At 43.9% G+C, this 25,053-nt stretch overlaps 1 protein-coding gene across 1 annotated transcript in view; it reads right to left on the reverse strand.

Annotated features, from left to right (window-relative positions):
* The window catches only part of LOC139409112 (actin-binding LIM protein 1-like), a 118,761-nt gene that overhangs the window by 42,055 nt on the left and 51,653 nt on the right, over positions 1–25,053 (reverse strand). The window contains exons 3-4 of the mRNA XM_071153839.1: positions 3,248–3,431; positions 1,879–1,991 (exon numbers count right to left, since the gene is read on the reverse strand). Of these exons, the coding sequence (XP_071009940.1) occupies positions 1,879–1,991; positions 3,248–3,431 (297 nt within the window). The remainder of the gene's footprint in view (positions 1–1,878; positions 1,992–3,247; positions 3,432–25,053) is intronic.

Raw genomic sequence — 25,053 nt, forward strand, 5'->3', positions numbered from 1 at the left:
CAGGGGGAATGCGCACCGTGGAGACCTGGTCTGGACTCTCCACCGTTGTAGCACCAACACCTACCTGAGCACTCTCGCGACCACCCCACGAGAGCCCTCTGTGGCCAAGAAACAGTGGGGTTATGAAAAGCTAAACAGAGTAGGCCCAGCACCACGGGAAATGCAGGAGAGTCAATGAGGAAGAGACTAATTCTCTCTGTATCACCCCCCTGCATCACCATACCCAACGGCGTGGTGACCTCCCTAATTATCCCTGACCCTAATGGTGAACGAGGAAGAGCACATCCACGGGAAAAATGGGGGTCCCAGCCGCGCCTGAATCGACGAGCGCCTTATGCTGGGAATATGGAGAAAACTCAGGAAAAGTGATAGACACAAACATATGTGCAACAGAGGGCTCTGAGAGAGAATTGTGCCAGCTCACCTGGTGTGATGCCCGAGTGCCCTGCCTGCTGCCTCGATTCCCAGAGGAACCAACCCGGCACCGACCGGCAGTGTGACCTCTGAGGCCACAGATGCTGCACAAGCGGGAACCCCCTCCGGTCTCCCTGCTCACCGCCCCTCCCAGCTCCATAGGTATCGGAGAAGGGGTGCGGGAGGATTGAACCACCAGTTCCTGATCTAGACATCCATGAGTAGCCAGCAGGTTGTCCAGCCGGATAGACAGGTCCACCAGCTGGTCGAACGTGAGGGTGGTGTCTCTTCAGGCCAGCTCGCGATGGACGTCCTCGCGCAGACTGCAACGATAATGGTCGATCAGGGCCCTGTCGCTCCATCCCGTGCCGGCAGCCGGGGTCCTAAACTCCAGGGTGAACTCCTGGGCGCTCCTCGTCTCCTGCCTCAGATGGTAGAGGCGCTCACCCGCCGCTCTACCCTCGGGCCGGCGGTCGAAGACTGCCCGGAAACGGCGGGAGAACTCCTCAAACTTGTCCAACGCCGCATCTCCCTCTCTCCATACGGTGTTGGCCCACTCCAGGGCTCTCCCGGTGAGGCTCGAGATGAAGGAGGACACCCTCTCACGATCCGATGGAGCCAGGTGGACGGTGGCCAGATAAAGGTTTAATTGCAGTAAAAACCCCTGGCAGTTCGAAGCCCTCCCGTCATACTCCTGGGTCAAGGAGAGATGGATCCCACTGGGTTCAGGCGGGAAAAGTGCGCTCAAGAGAGAACCCGGTTGTGCTGGTGGAGGCGCTGGAAGAACTCCCTGTTTCTCCCAGCGGTCCATCGTCTGGACAATGCGATCCATGGCAACGCCAGGATGGTGAAGCATAACTGCATGCTCCTGGATGCGCTCCTCCACCTCAATGGCCGGGGTACCCTCTCCTGCTGACTCCATAGCAAGGTCGGGATTCTGTAATGTGGTGTGTGCTGGTGGCAGGGAAGTCAGGCGCAGGAGAATGAACTTGGTAAATCGGAGCTGTTTAATAAACATCAAAACTTCCGAAAACCAATGTATACAAAATAACAAATAGAGGGTGCAAAACCCGTCGCACAACAGAAATAACAATAAACACCTACATACAACAAACAATCTCCGACAAGGACATGAGGGGAAACAGAGGGTTAAATACACAACATGTAATTGAAGGGATTGGAACCAGGTGTGTAGGAAGACAAAACCAATGGAAAAAGTAAAAATGGATCAATGATGGCTAGAAGGTCGGTGACGTCGACCGCCGAACACCGCCCGAACAAGGAGAGGGACCTACTTCGGCAGAAGTCGTGACAGTAGTTTATAGAGTTCTGGTGTTTATCACTAACAATGGGTTACACACATATGAACTCAAATACATTTGTTGGACATTTTTGTTTGAGTGTTAGTTCAATGTAACTAAGCTATTCACAGTACTGTAAGGATAGTGGAGACAGGCTACTCACAGTTGGAGTCGATGATGTCTTTGCCGGGTCCTGGGGATGTGGGCTGGACACAGTACTGACACAGACAGTCTTTGCCATTGAAGGTGACCCTATCCCCAGCCGGAAACGGTCGTCTGTGGGAGAGACAGACAGATACATGGACTAATGGTCAGACACCAAACAGATACAGATGGATAATGTAGCACAGGTCACATTAGGGTATGTTTGGCTGAGAATATCCCATGTATTGAGTAACAGTGTATAATTTTATTTGTTTAACTAGGCAAGTCAGTTAAGAACAAATTCAAATTTTCAATGATGGCTTAGGAATAGTGGGTTAACTGCCTTGTTCATGGACAGAATGACAGATGTTTACCTTATCATCTCGGGGATTCGATCTAGCAGCCTTTCGGTTACTAGTCCAACGCTCTAACCACTAGGTTACCTACCACCCTGTATGATGACGTGAACGTGTTTCAGCATTGTTGGAGTGACCCTTTTCAAGACCAAATAAATCGATGTAGATAAGAAGATGCAGTCAGGTTGATAAGAAGAGTACAATAAGGTGAACAATAAGAGTAATGAGATAGATAATGAGTAATGCTTCTAGCTCTTGACCAGGACTCCTTTGAAAAATAGATTCTCAAAAGTACTCTCCTGAATAACTAACATGCTGACTAGACAGAGTACGCACGTGCGTCCTCGTGCGCCATCGCACGCATGTCGATTTTGTCCTTCCATACCAGACGATACCAACGAACTCTGAACCAACTTTATTAATTTGGGGACAGTTCGAAACGCATGAAACAATCATGGCCATTTAGCTAGCTAGTTTGCTGTTGCTATCTAGTTTGTCCTGCTATATAAACATTGGGTTGTTATTTTACCTGAAATGCACAAGGTCCTCTACTCCGACAATTAATCCACAGATAAATGGGTAAACCTAGTTACTTTCCTAGTAATCTCTCCTCCTTCATTCTTCTGCTTCTTCTTATTCTTCTTCTTCTTTGGACTTGGCGGTTGGCATCCAACTTTAAGGTGCATTACCACCACCAACTGCACTGGAGTGTGAACCTCAGTTCATCTTTCAATCACCCACGTGGGAATATGCTCCTAAAAACCAATGAGGAGATGGGGGAGGCGGGACTTGCAGCTCTTCAAACGTCAAAAATTTTACAAAGTTCTGTTTTAGCGCCTGGCTATGCAGGCGCTCGTTGACGCACTTTAGCAGTTTGGATTAAATGATTGAATAACATGTGTAAATTTATTCTGCAACGCTCACACACATAACGCAAGTAGTATGGTCAGCATGTAAGGGATACATACAGTTCCAAAATAGGAGAATGCACTTCAAAATAAGTGCCTGTAGGTTTCGGGTGAGGGTTCTTACTTGCAGATGGTGCAGACGAAGCAGGCAGGGTGGTAGGTCTTGCCCAGAGCAGTGACGACCTCTCCCTCCACAAAGTCCCCACAGCCATTGCAGCGCGTCCCGTGCATTCGCTGGTAGTCCAGGGTACACAGGTAGTCTCCATTCTTCATGAAGAAGCCTCCCTGAGCCAGGTCACAGCCACACACTGCAGGGACACAAAAGCAGTCAGTAAGTCATGCTATTCTCTGACAAAGGGTACGATAAAATAAAGTCAAATGCCAATGCCTCTGTGGATATGTAAGGTGAATTATTTATTGTGTTTCCAGAGACAAGAACAATATCTTCCACCGTCAATTATAGAGATATGGAATATAAATAAATGATTAAGAATGCCGCTCCTTGGGTCTTCCCATATGGGATTGCTACCAATGCTGTATTTTGCACTTGTAAATAATGAACAGCGAGCTGCAAATGTATTGGGAAATTGACAAATGTGTTGTTGTATTGGCTCTGCACTCCAACACTTTGGATTTAAAAGGATACAATGACTACGAGGTTAAAGTGCGGACTGTCAGCTTTAATTTAGGGGTATTTTTTATCAATATAGGGTGAACTGTTAGGAAATTACAGCACCTTTTGTTCGTCGTCCCCCCATTTTAGGGGACCAAAAGTATTGGGACAAATTCACTTACAGTGGCAAGAAAAAGTATGTGAACCCTTTGGAATTACCTGGACGTCTGCATAAATTGGTCATACAATTTGATCTGATCTTCATCTAAGTCACAACAATAGACAAACACAGTCTGATTAAACTAATAACACACAACATGTCTTTATTGTACACATCATGTAAACATTCACAGTGCGGGGTGGGAAAAGTATGCAAACCCTTGGTATTAATAACTGGTTGACCCTACTTTGGCAGCAATAACCTCAACCAAACATTTTCTGTAGATGCGGATCAAACCTGCACAATGGTCAAGAGGAGTTTTCCTCTTTACAAAACTGTTTCAGTTCAGAAATATTCTTGGGATGCCTGGTGTGAATCGTCTCTCTTAAGGTCATGCCACAGCATCTCAATCGGGTTGAGGTCAGGACTTACTGGGCCATTCCAGAAAGCATATTTTCAGCACCTTTTGCGCGCAATGATTACATCAAGCTTGATTACATCAACAAGCTACAAACTTGTTGGATGCTTTTGCTGTTTGTTTTGGTTGTTTGGTGTTTCAGATTATTTTTTGCCCAATAGAAATTAATTGTATATAATGTATTGGGACATTATGGAGCCACCTTAATTGTAAATAAGAATATAATATGTTTCTTAACACTTCTACATTAATGTGGACGCTACGATGATTATGGACAGTCCTGAAAGAATCTTGAATAGTGATGAGTGAGAAATATTATACCCCCCAAAAATGCTAACCTACCCTGTTATTGTAATGGTGAGAGGTTAGCATGTCTTGGGGGTATGATATGTGTGTGTCTGTGACTTTCTCACTCATCATTATTCACGATTAAGCCTACCATGTCGGCATAGGTTTGATTCCAGCCCATGCCAATCTGGCACAAATGACTTGATTGACTTGATTTAGTTACACATTTCAAATATGGTCAGTCTAGGGATTTTTACCCTCGACCTTCACAAGAAATGTTGCATTACTTTTGTATTACATAAATAGGAGGAAAAAATAACAGTAGGCTGCACCAAAATTTGTTTCCATTCACACAAAATGTTGGGTAAATTGCCACAGTAGATTTGCCATGATAAACGAGGAAATACTTTATTTATATTGTACAGATGTCAAATAGATAAATTGCTCTTAGTCTGTTCAAAAAGGACTAAGTTGTTCCAATGACAATACCAACCAGAGGGTGAAACTACAGTGCATTCAGAAATAATTCAGACCCCTTGACTTTAGACATTTTGTTACGTTACAGCCCTATTCCAAAATTGATTAAATAAACAATGTCTCATCATTCTACACACAATACCCCATAATGACAAAACAACAAGGTTTTTAAATTTATTGCAAATTTATATAGAGAAATAAAAAGCGTATTTACATTTACAAGTATTCAGACCTTTTGCTTTGAGACTTGAAATTGAGCTCAGGTGCATCCTGTTTCCATTGATCATCCTTGAGATGTTTTACACCTTTATTGGAGTCCACCTGTGGTAATTTCAGTTGATTGGACATGATTTGGAAAAGCACACACCTGTCTATATAAGGTCCTACAGTTAACAGTGCATGTCAGAGCAAAAAAATAAGCAATGAGGTTGAAGGAATTGTCCGTAAAGCTAAGAGACAGGATTGTGTCAAAGCACATATCTGGGGAAGGGTCCAAAACATTTCTGCAGCATGGAAGGTCCCCAAGAACACAGTGGAAGAAGTTAGGAAACACCAAGACTTAGAGCTGGCCTCCCTGGCCAAACTGAGCAATCAGGGGAGAAGTGCCTTGGTCAGGGAGGTGACCAAGAACCCGATGGTCACTCTGACAGAGATCTAGTTTGCCAAAATGTACCTATATACTCTCAGACTATGAGAAACAATATTCTCCGGTCTGATGAAGCCAAGATTGAACACTTTGACTTGAATGCCAAGCGTCATGTCTGGAGGAAATCTGGCACCATTTCTATGGTGAAGCTGTGGGGATGTTTTTCAGCAGCAGTGACTGGGAGACTAGTCAGGATTGAAGGAAAGATGAAAGAAGCAAAGTACAGAGAAATCTTTGATGAAAACTGTTTGAATGCTAAATGACGAGACAGAGGCATTGATGCGAGTAACCAGTCTTGTTCAGTACATCACAACACATCCGGGTATCTCAAGCACCCCGGTAAAACCCAAGAGTTGCAGTAATGAACATTTACCAACAGATGGCATCACTGTGCCATCTTCCACCCATAACATCTTCCCTTTAATAAAATAGGACAGGAGGTGTCAATTCACTAACAAAACAAACCTAGTAACAATTTCCAACATGAACAGTTTAGTATTTATTTATTTATTTATTTTTTCAGAACAACAACAACACATTTTGATATTCTCTTCACTTTTATCTCTGTCAACAATCCCTGATGGGAAACCTACAGATTAAGTCTTTTTGGTGGCTGGGACAGACGCCCGCATCGTGAAAAAACAGGGGGCTTGTCTGCGAGGACTGCGGGTTCCCGCACAGGCGTGTCACCTGAATGTCTAAGGGGAGAATTGATGGGCGAGGGAGCGGCCGACCTGTGATCCCCTGGCTCTTCGCCCAGTGCCTCAGGCCCCATGTGACTTGCTGGGGTTCTGTCTTTTGTCATGCGACCCCTTTGACCATCAGGGTTCTGAGTAGGTGCTGGCTCAGCAATCCGAAGGTCAACCCTGTTACGACGGTACAGTGATCCATTCACTTCGACCAAGTAGGAGCGTGGTGCCACTTTCTGTACACAGGATCCGAGTCTCCAGAGGCCTGTCCGGTCCCCTGGTAGTGGCTTCATTCGCACCGTTTCACCCACCCTGAGCTCAGGTAAGTCTTTTGCTGATTTGTCGTAGATGAACTTGGAGACCTGTCTTCTGTGACGTAGCTTCACCAGCACGTCTGTCACCACACATGGCTCCAGGAGAGTGCTGGCTACTGGCAGAGCTGCTTTTAAGCGCCGTGCCATGAGGCGCTGTGCCGGGCTGCTGTCCATGCCTTCTGTCGGGGTATTGCGCCACTGCAGGATTGCTTTCCAGGCATCTTTGCCCTCTCGCAGAGCCTTTTTGCAGAGGTTCTTTGCGATTTTTACTGCGGACTCTGCCTTCCCATTAGCTTTTGGGTGTCGTGGTGATGAAGTGACGTGCTCGAATTCCCATCCTGCAGCAAATTTTCGGAACTCAACTCCGGAGAATTGGGGTCCATTGTCTGAAATTACCCTATCTGGCTGGCCATAGCGGGCAAACTGAGCCTTGCAGCGTTTGATCGTTGTCTCTGCTGAGAGGTCGGGGAGGAGGTCGATCTCCCAAAAGTCTGAGTAATGATCGACTACCAGCAGAAAGTCTTTGCCACTGTGCTGGAAGAGATCTAGACTTACTATCTGCCAGGGGCGCATCGGTAGCTCGTGGGACATCATCGTCTCTCTCTGTTGCTCAATGGCATATTCATTGCAGATTGTGCATTTACTGACATAGTCTTTAATTTCACTCTGCATTCCTGGCCAATACAGTGTGTCACGTGCTTGTCTGTAACAGGCCTCACCTCCTATGTGACTTGAGTGCACGCGTGCCAACATCTCAGGGCGCAGAGACCGGGGAATAACGACTCTCTGATTCTTGAATATCACTCCGTTTTGAACACTGAGCTCCTCTTTGATTGGCCAATATTCTCTGACGGCTAAAGCAGTTTCTTCCCTGCAGTCGGGCCAGCCCATCAGAATCACAGACCTCAATGCCTGGAGTTGCCCGTCCCTGTCTGTGTGCTGTCTGATTTGTATAAGGCGCTGGTCCGTAACATTAAGGTAGTCAGCCTGGTTGATGTGTTCAACATCCACTTGCTCTGTTTGTAAGCTGCACACTGCGTGTTGTTCATGCATGGAGCGTGTGTGAGTGCCTGATGCAGTAGCCCTGCTGAGCGTGTCACTCACATACATCTCTGGCCCTGGCTTATACACCACCTTGAGGTTGTAGTTTTGTAGGGCCAGTAGCATGCTCTGCAGTCGTTTTGGGGCATTCAGGAGAGGCTTGCTGAATATAGCAATAAGGGGCTTGTGATCGGTCTCTGCGGTAATATTGTCGCGCCCGTACAGGTAGTGGTGGAAGCGTTGGCATGCAAACACAATGCTGAGGCACTCCTTCTCTATCTGGGCATAGTTCTGCTCTGTTGGGGTGAGTGCCCTAGAGGCGAATGCCACAGGCTGGCCCTCCTGCATGAGGCAACAGCCAAGTCCATACTGGCTTGAGTCACTCTGAATCGTGACAGGTTTTGACACATTGTAGTATCGCAGTACAGGTGTCTGGGTGACCAGTTGTTTTATTTCCCTCACCGCTGCGTCATGTTTTGGGAGCCAATGCCAGATGGTGTCCTTGTCCATGAGCCTCCTCAGTGGCTCACACACTTCAGAGAGCCGCGGTAGGAATTTGGCCAGGTAGGTGACGAATCCGACGAAGCGCTGCACTCCCTTCACGTCAGATGGGTGGGGCATTTCCAAGACAGCCTTCACTTTTTCAGGATCCGCCTTCAATCCGGTGGAGGACAAGATGTGCCCATGAAAGCGGACCTCTGGCACTTTAAACTGAAGCTTTTTTATGCTTAGCCTTAGCTTGACCTGTCTGCATCTGACCATCAGGGCCAGCAGCTTGGCGTCATGGTCACATTCTGCCTCCTCATCACTGTCCCCACAGCCCACTACGAGAATGTCATCTGCTATGGGTTCCACGCCACTAAGTCCCATCAACAGCTCATGCTGTTTCCGCTGATACACCTCTGGAGCCACGGAGACACCAAACGGAAGCTTCAACCACCTCTTCCTGCCCCAGGGTGTCCAAAAGGTGGTCATGTAGCTGCTGGGCTCGTCGAGCTTGCACTGCAGAAAGGCATCTCTGGCATCCACGAGCGTGAAGACTCTGGCCTTTGGGAGCTTGTAAAGAACATCCTCCAACGTGGGCATAATGTAATGTGAACGTCGCAGAGCCCGGTTGAGGTGTTTAGGATCAATGCATATCCGTAGCTTGTCTGGTTTCTTGACGATAACCATATTACTTATCCAGTCCGTAGGCTCGGTGACGGATATGATGTGGCCATCTGCTTCGTATTTGTCAAGCTGAGCCTTCGTAGCTGCTTTCATGGCCACTGGTACATTGCGGGGTGCACACTGGACAGGCTGGATTTCTGCGTCCAACTCAAAGTGGACTTCCCCAGGAACTGACTCGACCGGTGCGTTGAAGACATCATGGTACTTGCTTAGGAGTGTCTCCTTGCTCAGGGGCCCAGCCTGGACTTTGTCTATAATGTTAAGATCAGCTGGGATGGTGAAGTTAATAAGTCCAAGGCGCTCGCATGTAGAACCTGACAGTAATGGCTGTTGACTAGCCTCAACTATTTCAAACTCAAGGGTGTATTTCTGGCCACGTAAAACACACTCTGTCACAAACAGGCCTAAAGAGGTCATGAACTGGCCTGAATACAGTTTCAGCTTGGTGCTACTCTGTGTGAGTTTGTCTCTGGGCGCGAGCCTCCTTTTGTCTTTAAGGCTCATAACGTTGCATGTGGCCCCTGAATCTAGCTGGCATTGCTGTGGTTTATTATTAAGTAGCAGAGTGACAAACCACTTTTGTCCTTTTGCCCTCACTGCCCCTATGCACTCGCTAGCATATACATCCTCTGTGCTGTCGTTCCCTTCATCTGTGTTTGTTTCCATGGAGTGCACTTTACCCTCCTTTCTCTTGCTTTTCATGCAGACCCTTGCGAAGTGATTAGCTGTACCACAGGATTTGCATATTTTTCCATAGGCTGGGCAGTGTTCTTTTCCTCGTCCATGAGAAATGCCACAATATCGGCATGTATTGGGGTTGTCTGTAGTATTAGCATTAGCTGTGGCAAAGGGGAATTTCTTTACTGGCTGCCTGAATGTAGCATTTACATTGTCCGTATGTTGCCTTTCTAGCTCCATGGACCTCATCCGTATATCAGTAAGCTCTGCTGCACGGCATGTCTCCACTGCCAAGGCCAGCGTCAGGTCACGTTCTCTCAGCAAACGTCTGCGGGTGCCCTCATCCGTTATGCCAAGCACAATCGTATCTCTGATCAGTTCATCTCTTAAAGCACCATAGTCACATGTAGCTGCCTTTTCCCTTAACCTAGTGACAAAGCTGTCAATGGACTCCCCGTCCTCCTGTTTGCAACGACCGAAAACATAACGCTCGTAGATGACGTTCTTTGCTGGCGTAAAGTAATGTTCAAGAGCATCAAGAATAGCTATAGCGTTACCTTGCTGTGCTGCTGTTAGGTTCAGGTTGTGTTTGTATACGTGTCGGCATTCAGTTCCCATTATAGTCCTCAAAGTGGCAGCCACTACCTCATCTTCCTTTTCCAGAAGTCCCGTTGCTAGCGCATAGTCCTCCCATTCACCTCTAAACGTATCCCAGTTCGTGCTCCAATCCCCGCTGAGCTTCATAACGGCGGGAGGGGGAATGTTCGCTGCCATGTCTAACCGGTGCTAACAACACTGAAGCTAACTAGCAAACTCACTCTAGCTTAAGGCCAATTCCGGGCGAAATTTTACACAAATAAGCATTTGTTTGTAAACCAGAGCAGGTGACTCTAATTTGCGGAAAGCATGGTTAGTTATCCGACTCTGACACCATGTTTGAATGCTAAATGACGAGACAGAGGCATTGATGCGAGTAACCAGTCTTGTTCAGTACATCACAACACATCCGGGTATCTCAAGCACCCCGGAAAAACCCAAGAGTTGCAGTAATGAACATTTACCAACAGATGGCATCACTGTGCCATCTTCCACCCATAACAAAAACCTGCTCCAGTGCTCAGGACCACAGACTGGGGCGAAGGTTCACCTTCCAACAGGACAACGACCTGAAGCACACAGCCAAGACGACACTTTGAGACAATTCTCTGAATGTCATTGAGTGGCCCAGCCAGAGCCCGGACTTGAACCCGATCAAACATCTCAGGAGACTTGAAAATAGCTGCACAGCAACGCTCCCCATCCAACCTGACATAGCTGCAGAGCAGAATGGGAGAAACTCCCCAAATTCAGGTGTGCCAAGCTTGTAGGGTCATACCCAAGAAGTCTTGAGGCTGTAATCGCTGCCAAAGGTACTTCAATAAAGTACTGTGTAAAGGGTCTGAATACTTACGTATGTAAATGTGATATTTCGGTTCTCTTTTTCAATACATTTGCAAACATTTCTAAAAAACTATTTTTGCTTTGTCATTATTGGTTATTGTGTGTAGTTTGAGGGAATATAAACAATGTAATACATTTTAGAATTAGCCTGTAACGCAACAAAATTCTGTATCAGAAACCGTTCACTCCAAACAGAAAATGCAAATAAGAGTTTTCATGGGAAACAGGTAGGCACCTCCCCATTTTGGACTGTTTGCATCCGTTTGGTTCTACTTCTTGGTCCTACTTGAGACGTCTGCGTCTCAAGTAGGCACCTGGAAATGCAAATGCGCTACGCTAAATGCTAAATGTACTTGTTAAAACTCAAACGTTCATTAAAATAGACATGTAGGGTATTGAATTAAAGCTACACTCGTTGTGAATCTAGCCAACAAGTCAGATTTTTAAAATGCTTTTCGGCGAAAGCATGAGAAGCTATTATCTGATAGCATGCACCCCCCAAAATACCAGCACGACACGTAAACAACAGATTTTGCGGTAGCCGGCGCTACCCAAAACGCAGAAATAAAATATAAAACATTCATTACCTTTGATGATATTCTTTGTTGGCACTCCTATATGTCCCATAAACATCACAAATTGGTATTTTTCCCCGATTAAATCCGTCCATGAATGCCCAAAATATCCATTTGTATGGCCTGTCTGCATCACGAAAAAAGCTCTCTTCCAAGACGCGACGTCATGTTTAAAAATGATATAAGTTGCCTATATTCTTTGACAAAAAACTTCAACCTACTTTTATAACCCAACTTTAGGTATTTGTAAAAGTTAATAAGCGATCAAATTGATCACTGGGCGATCTGTATTCAATAGCAGCTACAAAAGAAAACAGTGTCCATTTTTCAATCTTCCAAAATCGATTGAGGTAGGCTGGATGGAATCAATGATCTATTCGTAATGCCTCAATGGATTTTTGTCAATGAAGATGACGTTTTTGGCGACATCGTGTGGAAGCTGTATGAATTGCATCCGTCTCCATATTAAATTTGGTTTCCTTTAAATAATCCATGAAAGGGGCGCATGGATACTTTTTTCAGATTTCAGTGAGCAGTTTTTCTTGCGCTTTTCGATGAAACACACGCTCTGTTATAGTCACAGCCGTGATTTAACCAGTTTTAGAAACTTCCGAGTGTTTTCTATCCACACATACTAATCATATGCATATACTATATTCCTGGCATGAGTAGCAGGACACTGAAAAGTTGCGCGATTTTTAACAGAATGTTCGAAAAAGGAGGGGGTAGGATAAAGAGGTTAAACGGTTTCCGGACTGAGTACACCCCAGGTGGTCTCCAATGAAGACTGACATCAAATCAAGACTGTACAGTTTCAATTACGGTCTTATTCAAAGTTGACTTAATATCTATCAATGTGCTCAATTTCATTGAAAGTTAAATGGTAGTCAAAACATTGGAATAATTTTACAATTTCAATAGCATTCATAAATAACGTTTACAAGTGAATGCAGACTAAAAAGATTTGCATCAAGTGTGATGTTTCATTTTTCACTCAGAATGAAATAACAAGGTGGATCAGGTAAGTGTTACAGTTAAACAACAATCAATATCGACATTTCAATATCATGTTACTAATATGCAAATCAGACACATTTCAGCATGGAATTAAACATCATTGTAGGTATGATTGCCATAGTCAACTCAATCATCTTTTTCCTGCCAAGGTAGGATTTAGCCTCCATCCTCCACCTCCGAGCCTCTCCACTTTGAAGGTTATTTTATTTTCTTGGCTGGCCCATTCTCCTCCCCCTCGGTTGTGCCGATACAAGCTGTAAATAAAAATACGCACACCACGCTTTTTTGTTTCTAGTACATGGCGCAAAAAGCTTACTGAAAAGCTTAGTATGACAGATGTGCTTTTAGGCCTTGTCATAAAAACAGAGAGAGAGAGAGAGAGAGAGAGAGAGAGAGACAGAGAGAGAGAGAGAGACACACACACACACACACACACACAGAGAGAGAGAGAGAAATGGAATGCTGGCTACATGGTTAACACTGCATCTAGTCCTCGTTCCGCAGACAAAGGACCACCCCTGCTCTGGTGTCTGAGGCGTCTGTTCCAACAAAGCGACGAGTAGGATCAGGATGAACGAGGATGAGTCCAGAGGTGAAACGTCCCTTGAGATCCATGAATGCCCTGTCAGCAATGGGAGTCCAGCAAAAACGAGTCTGGGACTTGCGTGTCAGGACCGTGAGATGCGCTGCCACCGCACCAAAGTTGTTTATTAAACACCCTAAAAAAAATTGCCCAACCTGTGGAACCACTGGACTTGCTTGAGTGAGGTGGGACGGGGCCAGTCGGTGACCGCCTCAACCTTTACGAGGTCCATTTGGATGCCTGTGGTGGAGATAATGTGACCCAGAAAGGAAACTTGGGATACGCGATACTCACACTTCTCTATCTTGACATTGTTGACTCTGCAGGAGGCCTCTCAGGACATCCACAGTAGACCGCAGTAGAGGCAGCAACCTTTGCGCATTGGCCTTTCACGCACCTGTGGGCTCCGTCCCAGCTGCATGGGAACCTGAATGCTGGGTTCGGGGGGTTTGGGGTGCTCAGTAAACCGGGATACTGGGGTGGTGTCAAAAATGCGCGGTCTCACACGTTCTTGGAGGCGGTTGTCGATCCTGATTGCCAGCTTTATCAGGGACTTGAGGTCCTCTCCCAGTTCCCTTTGAGGCCAGTTCATCATTGATTGAGGTAGACAAACCCTGGTGGAAAGCGATGACCAGGGCCTCGGTATTCCACCCACTCTCGGCGGCGAGGGTGCGGAACTCAATGGTGAAGTCAACAACTGGTCTGGCCCCTTGGCGGATATTGAACAGTCGACTGGCCACTTCTCGTCCGCCGTCAGGGTGGTCAAAGACTCATCGCTGCTCGGCAATGAAGGCTAATATGGAAGGATGGTGACTGCAGTTCCCACATCGCCGTTGCCCACGCCAGGGCCTTGCCCGAGAGTAGAGAGATGATGTAGGTGATCATGGCCCGATCGGTGTGGAACGAGAAGGACTGTAGCTCGAACACCAGAGAACACTCAGTGAGGAACCCTTGCATCTTTCCAGGTGGCCAGCACACAACTTGGTTTGCTGGGATCTTGGGTTCCTGGTTCAAGTTTCTTTGAGGAACTACGGCGATGCCTGTAGCGCTGAGCGATAAGACTTAGACATGGTCTCCTCCTGGGTTGAGGCTGAACTGTGGTTGGAGGGAGTCAATAAGTGTCTGCAGGGTTTCTGATATTTGGGAGAGTTATTATTGCTTCTGCCCCAGCAGTGCTCCTTGTTGGGTTACAACATTATTTATCTGGGTGAAGCTTGCTGTGACATGGTAAGGTTGGACCCAGGTGCAGAGAAGAAACCAGATGAGGAATCAGTGGTTAAGGATAAACATAATACTTTACTGAGCAAATTGGACACACTTGAGTGCACACTTGAGTGCCGTTAATGTCTCGAGGATGGTCTCTGCTGTCCTCTGGTTACAGGTGGAACCATGACATACTGTATGCAACGAGCCACATTCACTCCCAAGGATGAATTGACCCAGAGAGAGAGAGAGAGAATAACGTTTATTTGGATTACGGCTCAGAGATTAGTTAGATTAGATTAGTTCTTAAACTAATTGAATTGAGTGAGAACCATCAGTCAGAGGTAATGTCTAGCAGTGTCCCAAATGCACCCTATTCTCTAGTGCACTACCTTTGATCAGGACCCATAGGTCTCTGGTCTAAAGTAGTGCACTACATACAGTATGTTGGGAATATGGTGCCATTTGGGAAACAGTCCATTTGATTGGTTCTCAGCCCACCTCGTCTAAAGCAGGTTTAGGCCACACAAGTCAGGCTGGTTTGCATGCAAGGTAACAGTGTTCTCTGTTGTAAGGGCTTGTGTATGTCTCCCTGTGTGAGAGGTGGCGAGCTATAACAAAGCAATTTGTAATTGAAAGTGAAATGCATGGACAGTGCTAAGATGAGTTTTTCTCTGAGCGTAGCATGCAATGGGTTCCTCTATAGACACACACAAATACCACCTTGGGTTTGTGTTCTGTGTGTGTGTGTGTGTGTGTGTGTGTGTGTGTGTGTGTGTGTGTGTGTGTGTGTGTGTGTGTGTGTGTGTGTGTGTGTGTGTGTGTGTGTGTGTGTGTACATGTGCATGTGTACAGTATTTGTGTATGTGGAGGATAGAGACCGTGGGAGTATGTTTCAAACAAACTGACTAAAGACCTGGCATTAAACAAGTCATGTGTGTTGATGATTCAACCATATACGCATCAACAACCACAGATAATGAAGTCACTGAAACCCTTAAAAAATAGTTGTTTGGAATCGGTGATCAGTAATAAACTGGTCCTGAACATCTCTAAAACTAAGAGCATTGTATTTAGTACAAATCATTCCTTAAGTTCTAGACCTCAGCTGAATCTGGTAATGAATGGTGTGGCTGTTGAACAAGTTGAGGAGACTAAATTACTTGGCGTTACCTTGGATTGTAACTGTCATGGTCAAAACATATAGATTCAATGGTTGTAAAGATGGGGAGAGGTCTGTCCTTTAAAGAGATGCTCTGCTTTTTTGACACCACACTGCAAAAAGCAAGTTCTGCAGCCTCTAGTTTTGTTTAATCTTGATTATTGTCCAGTCGTGTGGTCCAGTGCTGCAAGAAAATATCTACTTAAGATGCAGCTGGCCCAGAACAGGGCTGCACGTTTTTCATTGTAATCAGAGGCCTAATATTAATACTATGCATGCCAGTCTCTCTTGGATAAGAGTTGAGGACTGACTGCATCACTTCTTCTTTTTATATAAGAAAGATTCATGTGTTGAAAATCCCAAATAGTTTCACAGTCAACTTACACAGAGTTCTGACACACACTCTTACCCCAACATACGTGCCACCAGGGGTCTTTTCACAGTCCCCAAATCCAGAACAAATTCAAGAAAGCGTACAGTATTATATAGAGCCCTTATTGCATGGAACTTCCTTCCATCTCATATTGCTCAAATTAACAGCAAACCTGGTTTCAAAAGACAGATGAAGCAACACCTCACGAACAAAGGCTCTCCCCTATCTGGCCTAGATACAGTAGTTTATGTGCATTCATTGATGTGTAGGTTATGTGTGCCTTTAAAAAAAAAGTATGTATTTCTGTCCTTGAGTTGTTCTTGTCTATTGATGTTCTGTATTATGTCATGTTTCAGGTTTCGTGTGGACCCCAGGAAGAGTAGCTGCTGCTTTTGCAACAGCTAATGGGGATCCTAATAAAATACCAAATACCAAAACACAGGGAATATCACAGAGGATACAGTAAAACCATGCACACATTTTTAGCATAATACATTTTTTCTGACTAATGTACATGTAGGAGCAAGCATGTTGCAACAACAATGCAAATTAAGTTAAAGGGGGCATCCCAAATTGTAACCCATTCCCTATATAGTGCACTCCTTTTAACCAGGGAGCATAGGGCTCTGATCAACAGTAGTGCACTGTATAGGGAATACATTTGGGATACAACCAAAGACAACAGAATCAACAATTGGACAGTTGCTTTTACACTTTTTAAGAGGATAGCTCTAATGTTTTCTTACTAACCTTACTCTGCTACCTGACAACTTTACGGTTTTTACTTTTTAATTACCGTTTATATTTTTAGTTTTTCCCTCATTCAACTTTTTTTCATTCAACTTTTTCACTCCGGACGCTAATATGGACGTGGTTCGTCAGGACCTCCACCAGCCGAAGCTAAGTAGTAACATTAACATGATGCTTTATCTGGACGTGGTTCGTCAGGACCTCCACCAGCCGAAGCTAAGTAGTAACATTAACATGATGCCTTCTAATTGCAGTCGCTGTACTCGTAACATACAAGAGAACGATCGCCTTGCGGCGAGGATAGCTGTGCTACAAGCCCAGCTTCAGATGCAATCGTTAGGCAAGGGTAATTTCAGTGTAGGAAAGGATGAAACAGCGTCTGTGCAACCAGTAAGTACAGATAGTAGTATAAATCCCCATCGCACGGTCCCTGCAGCAGAACAACTTTCTCATGACTTCTGGAGGGAAATGCTGTAGGAATGCTCAACCGGTGTCGCTCATTCAGCCGACAAAAACTTTCAACCGGTTCTCCCCATTAAGCAGCGAGTCGGAGTCAGAGGCCGAGCCTTCTCTGGTCTTTACTCCTCCCGTTATGGGGTCTGAAACGCCGAAACCTCCCACCATTAGCTCTGACAAATTGAAAACCCTGGTCATTGGCGACTCCATTACCCACAGTATTAGACTTAAAACGAATCATCCAGCGATCACACACTGTTTACCAGGGGGCAGGGCTGCTGACGTTAAGGCTAATCTGAAGATGGTGCTGGCTAAAGCTATAACTGGTGAGTGTAGAGAGTATAGAGATAATGTTATCCACATCGGCACCAACGATGTTAGGATGAAAGAGTAAGAGGTCACCAAGCGCAACATAGCTTCAGCGTGTAAATCAGTTAGAAAGATGTGTCGGCATCGAGTAATTGTCTCTAGCCTCTTCCCAGTTAGGGGGAGTGATAAGCTCTACAGCAGAGTCTCACAACTCAATCGCTGGTTGAAAACTGTTTTTTGCCCCTCCCAAAAGATAGAATTTGTAGATAATTGGCCCTCTTTCTGGGACTCACCCACAAACAGGACTAAGCATAGCCTGTTGAGGAGTGACGGACTCCATCTTAGCTGGAGGGGTGCTCTCATCTTATCTACAAACATAGACAGGGCTCTAACTCCCCTAGCTCCACAATGAAATAGGGTGCAGGCCAGGCAGCAGGCAGCTATCCCCATTGAGACCGTGTCTGTGCCTCAACCTAGGTTGGGCAAAACTAAACATGGTGGTGTTCGCCTTAGCTATCTCACTAGAATAAAGACCTCCTCCATTCCTGCCATTATTGAAAGAGATTGTGATACCTCACATCTCAAAACAGGGCTACTTAATGTTAGATCCCTCACTTCCAAGGCAGTTATAGCCAATTAACTATTCACTGATCATGATCTTGATGTGATTGGCATGACTGAAACTTGGCTTAAGCCTGATGAATTTACTGTGTTAAACGAGGCCTCACCTCCTGGTTACACTAGTGACCATATCCCGCGCGGGGGATCCTTCCACACTCTTCCACACTCTCTCTGCCTACCCAAGGACATCAGAGGACAAAAATCAGTTAACCACCTAACTGAGGAACTCAATTTAACCTTTCGCAATACCCTAGATGCAGTCGCACCCCTAAAAACAAAAAATATTTGTCATAAGAAACTAGCTCCCTGGAATACAGAAAAGAGCCGAGTTCTGAAGCAAGCTTCCAGAAAATTGGAACGGAAATGGCGCCACACAAAACTGGATGTCTTACAACTACAGTGCATTGCGAAAGTATTCGGCCCCCTTGAACTTTGCGACCTTTTGCCACATTTCAGGCTTCAAACATAAAGATATAAAACTGTATTTTTTTGTGAAGAATCAACAACAAGTGGGACACAATCATGAAGTGGAACAACATTTATTGGATATTTCAAACTTTTTTAACAAATCAAAAACTGAAGAATTGGGCTTGCAAAATTATTCAGCCCCCTTAAGTTAATACTTTGTAGCGCCACCTTTTGCTGCGATTACAGCTGTAAGTCGCTTGGGGTATGTCTCTATCAGTTTTGCACATCGAGAGACTGACATTTTTTCCCATTCCTCTTTGCAAAACAGCTCGAGCTCAGTGAGGTTGGATGGAGAGCATTTGTGAACAGCAGTTTTCAGTTCTTTCCACAGATTCTCGATTGGATTCAGGTCTGGACTTTGACTTGGCCATTCTAACACCTGGATATGTTTATTTTTGAACCATTCCATTGTAGATTTTGCTTTATGTTTTGGATCATTGTCTTGTTGGAAGACAAATCTCCGTCCCAGTCTCAGGTCTTTTGCAGATTCCATCAGGTTTTCTTCCAGAATGGTCCTGTATTTGGCTCCATCCATCTTCCCGTCAATTTTAACCATCTTCCCTGTCCCTGCTGAAGAAAAGCAGGCCCAAACCATGATGCTGCCACCACCATGTTTGACAGTGGGGATGGTGTGTTCAGCAGTGTTGCTTTCATGCCAAAAATAACGTTTTGCATTGTTGCCAAAAAGTTCAATTTTGGTTTCATCTGACCAGAGCACCTTCTTCCACATGTTTGGTGTGTCTCCCAGGTGGCTTGTGGCAAACTTTAAACGACACTTTTTATGGATATCTTTAAGAAATGGCTTTCTTCTTGCCACTCTTCCATAAAGGCCAGATTTGTGCAATATACAACTGATTGTTGTCCTATGGACAGAGTCTCCCACCTCAGCTGTAGATCTCTGCAGTTCATCCAGAGTGATCATGGGCCTCTTGGCTGCATCTCTGATCAGTCTTCTCCTTGTATGAGCTGAAAGTTTAGAGGGACGGCCAGGTCTTGGTAGATTTGCAGTGGTCTGATACTCCTTCCATTTCAATATTATCGCTTGCACAGTGCTCCTTGGGATGTTTAAAGCTTGGGAAATCTTTTTGTATCCAAATCCGGCTTTAAACTTCTTCACAACAGTATCTCGGACCTGCCTGGTGTGTTCCTTGTTCTTCATGATGCTCTCTGCGCTTTTAACGGACCTCTGAGACTATCACAGTGCAGGTGCATTTATACGGAGACTTGATTACACACAGGTGGATTGTATTTATCATCATTAGTCATTTAGGTCAACATTGGATCATTCAGAGATCCTCACTGAACTTCTGGAGAGAGTTTGCTGCACTGAAAGTAAAGGGGCTGAATAATTTTGCACGGCCAATTTTTCAGTTTTTATTTGTTAAAAAAGTTTGAAATATCCAATAAATGTCGTTCCACTTCATGATTGTGTCCCACTTGTTGTTGATTCTTCACAAAAAAAATACAGTTTTATATCTTTATGTTTGAAGCCTGAAATGTGTCAAAAGGTCGCAAAGTTCAAGGGGGCCGAATAGTCACTGTAGCTTGTAAGGGAATACCCCCCTGAATTGGACAAAAATGAATGGCAACATATTGGTATTGGACAAACCACATACACGATGTCCAATACCACCCAAAGTGGCGTTGATTCATGCAAAGTATATTGCAAATGCCATGTGGCAATTGCCAGTTGTAACACTTCAAAAATCCAACAGGGGGCGAGTGCGCTCCACCGGGGTTTTTCATACCTCAAATGCAACCCAAGTCAACATCCAAAAGCAAAATTTTGAAAAAATGATTTTTTTTTCAAAAACTTATCACCCCTTAAAAAAGTGCTTTCTGGGCCGTTTTTCGAAATTCTTTCGATTTTTTTGTCAATTACACATGTGTAAGAACTGTATGAATATACTTTTGTCCAATTTTGTTATCATATTTTTTTTTTTTTAATTACATGCGCATAAGGCATATGTTTTGTCCATTTGCAATATGATTTCATAGGAAGTCAAAAGTCAAAAGTCAAAAATGTCAACATTTGGTAAAAAACTTCACACATCCTTAAAAAAGTGCTTTCTGGACCGTTTTTCTAAATTCTTTCGATTTTTGTGTCAATTACACATGTATAAGAACTTTATCAACATACTTTAGTCATACTTTATTATCATTTTTTTTTTTATTTTTTTTTTTTACTTGTGCATAAGGCATATGTTTTCTCCATTTGCAATATGATTTAATAGGAAGTCAAAAGTTGAAAATTTTATTTTTCTTTAAAACTTTAAAAACTAAAAAAAAGTGCTTTCTGGACTGTTTTTCGAAATTGTTTCGATTTTAAGACAATTAATCATGTGTAAGAAGTGTATGAATATACTTTTGTAAAATGTTATTACCATATATATATTTTTTTTTACTTGTGCATAAGGAACATGATTTGTCCATTTGCAATATGATTTCATAGGAAGTCAAAAGTCAAAGTCAAAAGTCAATTTTTATTGGGCCAAAATTGACTGAACTGATGAACTCGGGACGGCCGGGCAGTGATAGTTGTTCATTTCCATCACTCATTGTGTTGATTTCATCATGTCCATTTGGTGATGTTTTTTCACTATAGAATCATATTGCAAATGCACGTGCATTTGCAATATGTTTCAATGGGCATTTACCATCACGAATTTGTCATGCTATAAAAATACTGCAGGAATGTGAAATTGACTGGCCCGATAAACTCGGGATGGCTTTGCAGTGATTCTGGTTCATCTCAATCGCTCGTTAGTGTTGATTTCAGAATGTCCATTTGGTGATGTTTTTTCACTATGGAATCATATTGCAAATGCACGTGCAACTGGTAACCCCCCCCCCCCCCCCCCAAAAAATGGTGATTTCATTATGTCAATTTGTTTATGTTTCCTTACTTTTTCAAAGTCACTGTGCATTTGCAATATGTTTTAATGGGCAGGTACCATCACGAATTTGTCATGCTATAAAAATCCTGCAGGAATGTGAAATTGACTGGCCCGGTGGACTCGGGATGGCTGGGCAGTGATTCTGGGTCATCTCAATTGCTCGTTAGGGTTGATTTCAGAATGTCACTTTGGTGATGTTTTTTCACTATAGAATCATATTGCAAATGCACATGCATTGTTGTGCAACTGGTAACCGAAAAAAAAAAATGGTGATTTCATTATGTCCATTTGTTTATGTTTCCCTACTTTTTCAAAGTCACTGTGCATTTGCAATATGTTTTAATGGGCATGTACCATCACGAATTTGGCATGCTCAAAATTCAAACTATACTTTGCTCAAACTATACTTTTGTCAACTTGTATTATCATAATTTTTTTTTTGTTTTACTTGTGCATAAGGCATATGTTTTGTCCATTTGCAATATGATTTCATAGGAAGTCAAAAGTCAAAGTCAAAAGTCTATTTTTGGGGGGGCCAAAATTGACTGTACTGATGAACTCGGGATGGCCGGGCAGTGATAGTTGTTCATTTCCATCACTCGTTGTGTTGATTTCATCATGTCTATTTGGTGATGTTTTTTCACTATAGAATCATATTGCAAATGAACGTGCATTTGCAATATGTTTCAATGGGCATTTACCATCACAAATTTGTCATGCTATAAAAATCCTGCAGGAATGTGAAATTGACTGGCCCGATGAAATCGGGATGGCTTTGCAGTGATTCTGGTTCATCTCAATCGCTCGTTAGGGTAGATTTCAGAATGTCGCTTTTGGTGATGGTACCTCACTGTTTAAACATATTGCAAATGGACAAGAGTCAAGTGGACAAGAGTCCATCAGTCAATTAGATATCATTCTGACACCAAACTGATACAAACTGACACCAAACCCACTTTTCCAACTCGTTTAGTAGCCAACTTTTACATACTTCAGAGCTGGCCCAAAATTCACAACACCTTCGGTTCAAACCATAAAAAAACCATAAAACACATAGTTACGTTCTAGCTTATGTGAAGGCCTATGTGAGGCGACCCCGAATCCCGAGTTTCGGCTCGATAGGTCATTTGGTGTCCGAGAAAAACCCTAATTGGTGCTGAAAATCCACTTTTTTCCATGCCTTGCTATGGGGTCCTTGAACGAGCTATCGGACAGAAACGTTGGGGTCCGTCTCTATGGGCCGAGCCGGTTTCAATGCACCTAGCCTTGCGTCTCTGAGACTTTTCTAAACGTCGTCATTTTCGTAATGGTCAAAATGAATTGAAGGTATTGCAAATGTACGAGGCTGTTTCTCGGTCCGAGAACCTTCTAGAGCCACGTAACTCACCACGCACCATCGACCAGAGGTCTAGAACAGGTTTCTAAAGTTTCGGAACTCTAGGTCTGACGGTTCTTTTTTAGCTCGAACAAAGCTAACTATTGCAGCCACTGTCTGTCTCTACGCACCCCAATACGTCCCTCCTTCCAAGTTGTGTTTTAGTGTGATTTTTTTTCCTTTGAATTTTTTGGGGAAAAATGACTGATTTACAGTTCATGGGGGTTGCCTAATCACATATATGAAGTTTTGGACAGATCTGACTTTTTTAACCCTTCGAAACAGCCCCTGAGACACCATTTAAGGCACTTCCGGTTGGCACAGGAAGCTATAAATAAACTCATATCCTGATTGGGGTATGCCTTCACATAATCCTGAGTTTTAAGTCTTTACGTTAAGAACTGAGTTATTTACGGAGGGTTTAGTATGTGTGTGTTATTTCAGAAAATCATAGAAAATCACAGAAATCTCGCAGAGCTCCGCAGCACACTTTAAAAAGATTCGTATGAACTCCCTGCAACTGGATCTGTAACCGTTGAAAAAAAAAACCGCCTATTTGTGAACATCACCAAGTTGTCATTGTTCCGTTTCTCTTAAATGACGATAGATAAATGGCTGGTTCTTTTTTTATTGACACCGGAGGCTCCTTGACTTTGACCTGAAGTGGAAAAATAATTTCTCTATTTCCATTTTGGACCTTTAATCCCAGAAAAATGGCCATAACTCAAAAACCGTTGAGGCATAGACGCCATCTTGTTCGGGGCCAACTGCCCATTATGCCAAACCTACGCTCACCAAGTTTCGGCTTCGAAATATTTTCAGTTTTCGAGATAAGGCCTCGTCGTGATTCGTGATGTTTTGCCAAATTGCCATATGATTCCGTATGCCCTATTGTGGGAATTTCCGGGATAGCGGAAAAATGGTCCAAAACTTGTTTATTTTATAAAACGGAAACCGAATGTCCGACAAAGTTCATTTGATGACTTCCCGGTAGGTCCGGCCCTACCGCACGGCCCGACGCCGACTGCAAATTTTACAAACGATTTCGGACGTCTAGTAAGGGACCGTACATTTGCAATATGGACTTTCTCACTAACCATACACGAAATGCCAAAATGTTCCCTTAAGGTATGGAAAGACAGTACCGTGCAGTATCGAAGAGCCCTCACTGCTGCTCGATCATCCTATTTTTCCAACTTAGTTGAGGAAAATAAGACCAATCCAAAATGTATTTTTAATACTGTTACAAAGCTAACTAAAAAGCAGCATTCCCCAAGAGAGGATGGCTTTCACTTCAGCAGTAATAAATTCATGAAATCATGATCATTAGAAAGCAAATTACAGACTCCTCTTTAAATCTGCGTATTCCTCCAAAGCTCAGTCGTCCTGAGTCTGCACAACTCTACCAGGACCTAGGATCAAGGGAGACGCTAAAGTGTTTTAATACTTTATCTCTTGACACCATGATGAAAATAATCATTTCCTCTAAACCTTCAAGCTGCATGCTGGACCCTATTCCAACTAAACTACTGAAAGAACTGCTTCCTGTGCTTGGCCCTCCTATGTTGAACATAATACACGTCTCAATATCCACCGGATGTGTACCAAACTTACTAAAAGTGGCAGTAATAAAGCCTTTCTTGAAAAAGCCAAACCTTGACCCAGAAAATATAAAAAACTATCGGCCTATATCGAATCTCCCATTCCTCTCAAAAGTTTTAGAAAAAGGCGGAAGACAAACAATGTATACGAAATGCTTCTGGTTTTAGACCCCATCATAGCACTGAGACTGCACTTGTGAAGGTGGTAAATTACCTTTTAATGGCATCAGACCGAGGCTCTGCATCTGTCCTCCTGCTCCTAGACCTTAGTGCTGCTTCAGAAAGATATCAGTTTGTCTCTGTGGATGGTTTGTCCTCTGACAAATCAATTGTAAATGTCAGTGTTCCTCAAGGTTCCGTTTTAGGACCACTATTGTTTTCACTATATATTTTAGCTCTTGGGGATGTCATTTGAAAACATAATGTTAACTTTCACTGCTATGCGGATGACGCACAGCTGTACATTTCAATTAAACATGGTGAAGCCCCAAAATTGCCCTTGCTGGAAGCCTTTGTTTCAGACATAAGGAAGTGGATGGCTAGAAACGTTCTACTTTTAAACTCAGAAAAAACAGAGATGCTTGTTCTAGGTCCCAAGAAACAAAG

Source organism: Oncorhynchus clarkii, chromosome 1, assembly GCF_045791955.1.
Source record: "Oncorhynchus clarkii lewisi isolate Uvic-CL-2024 chromosome 1, UVic_Ocla_1.0, whole genome shotgun sequence".
Taxonomy (NCBI): Eukaryota; Metazoa; Chordata; class Actinopteri; order Salmoniformes; family Salmonidae; genus Oncorhynchus; species Oncorhynchus clarkii.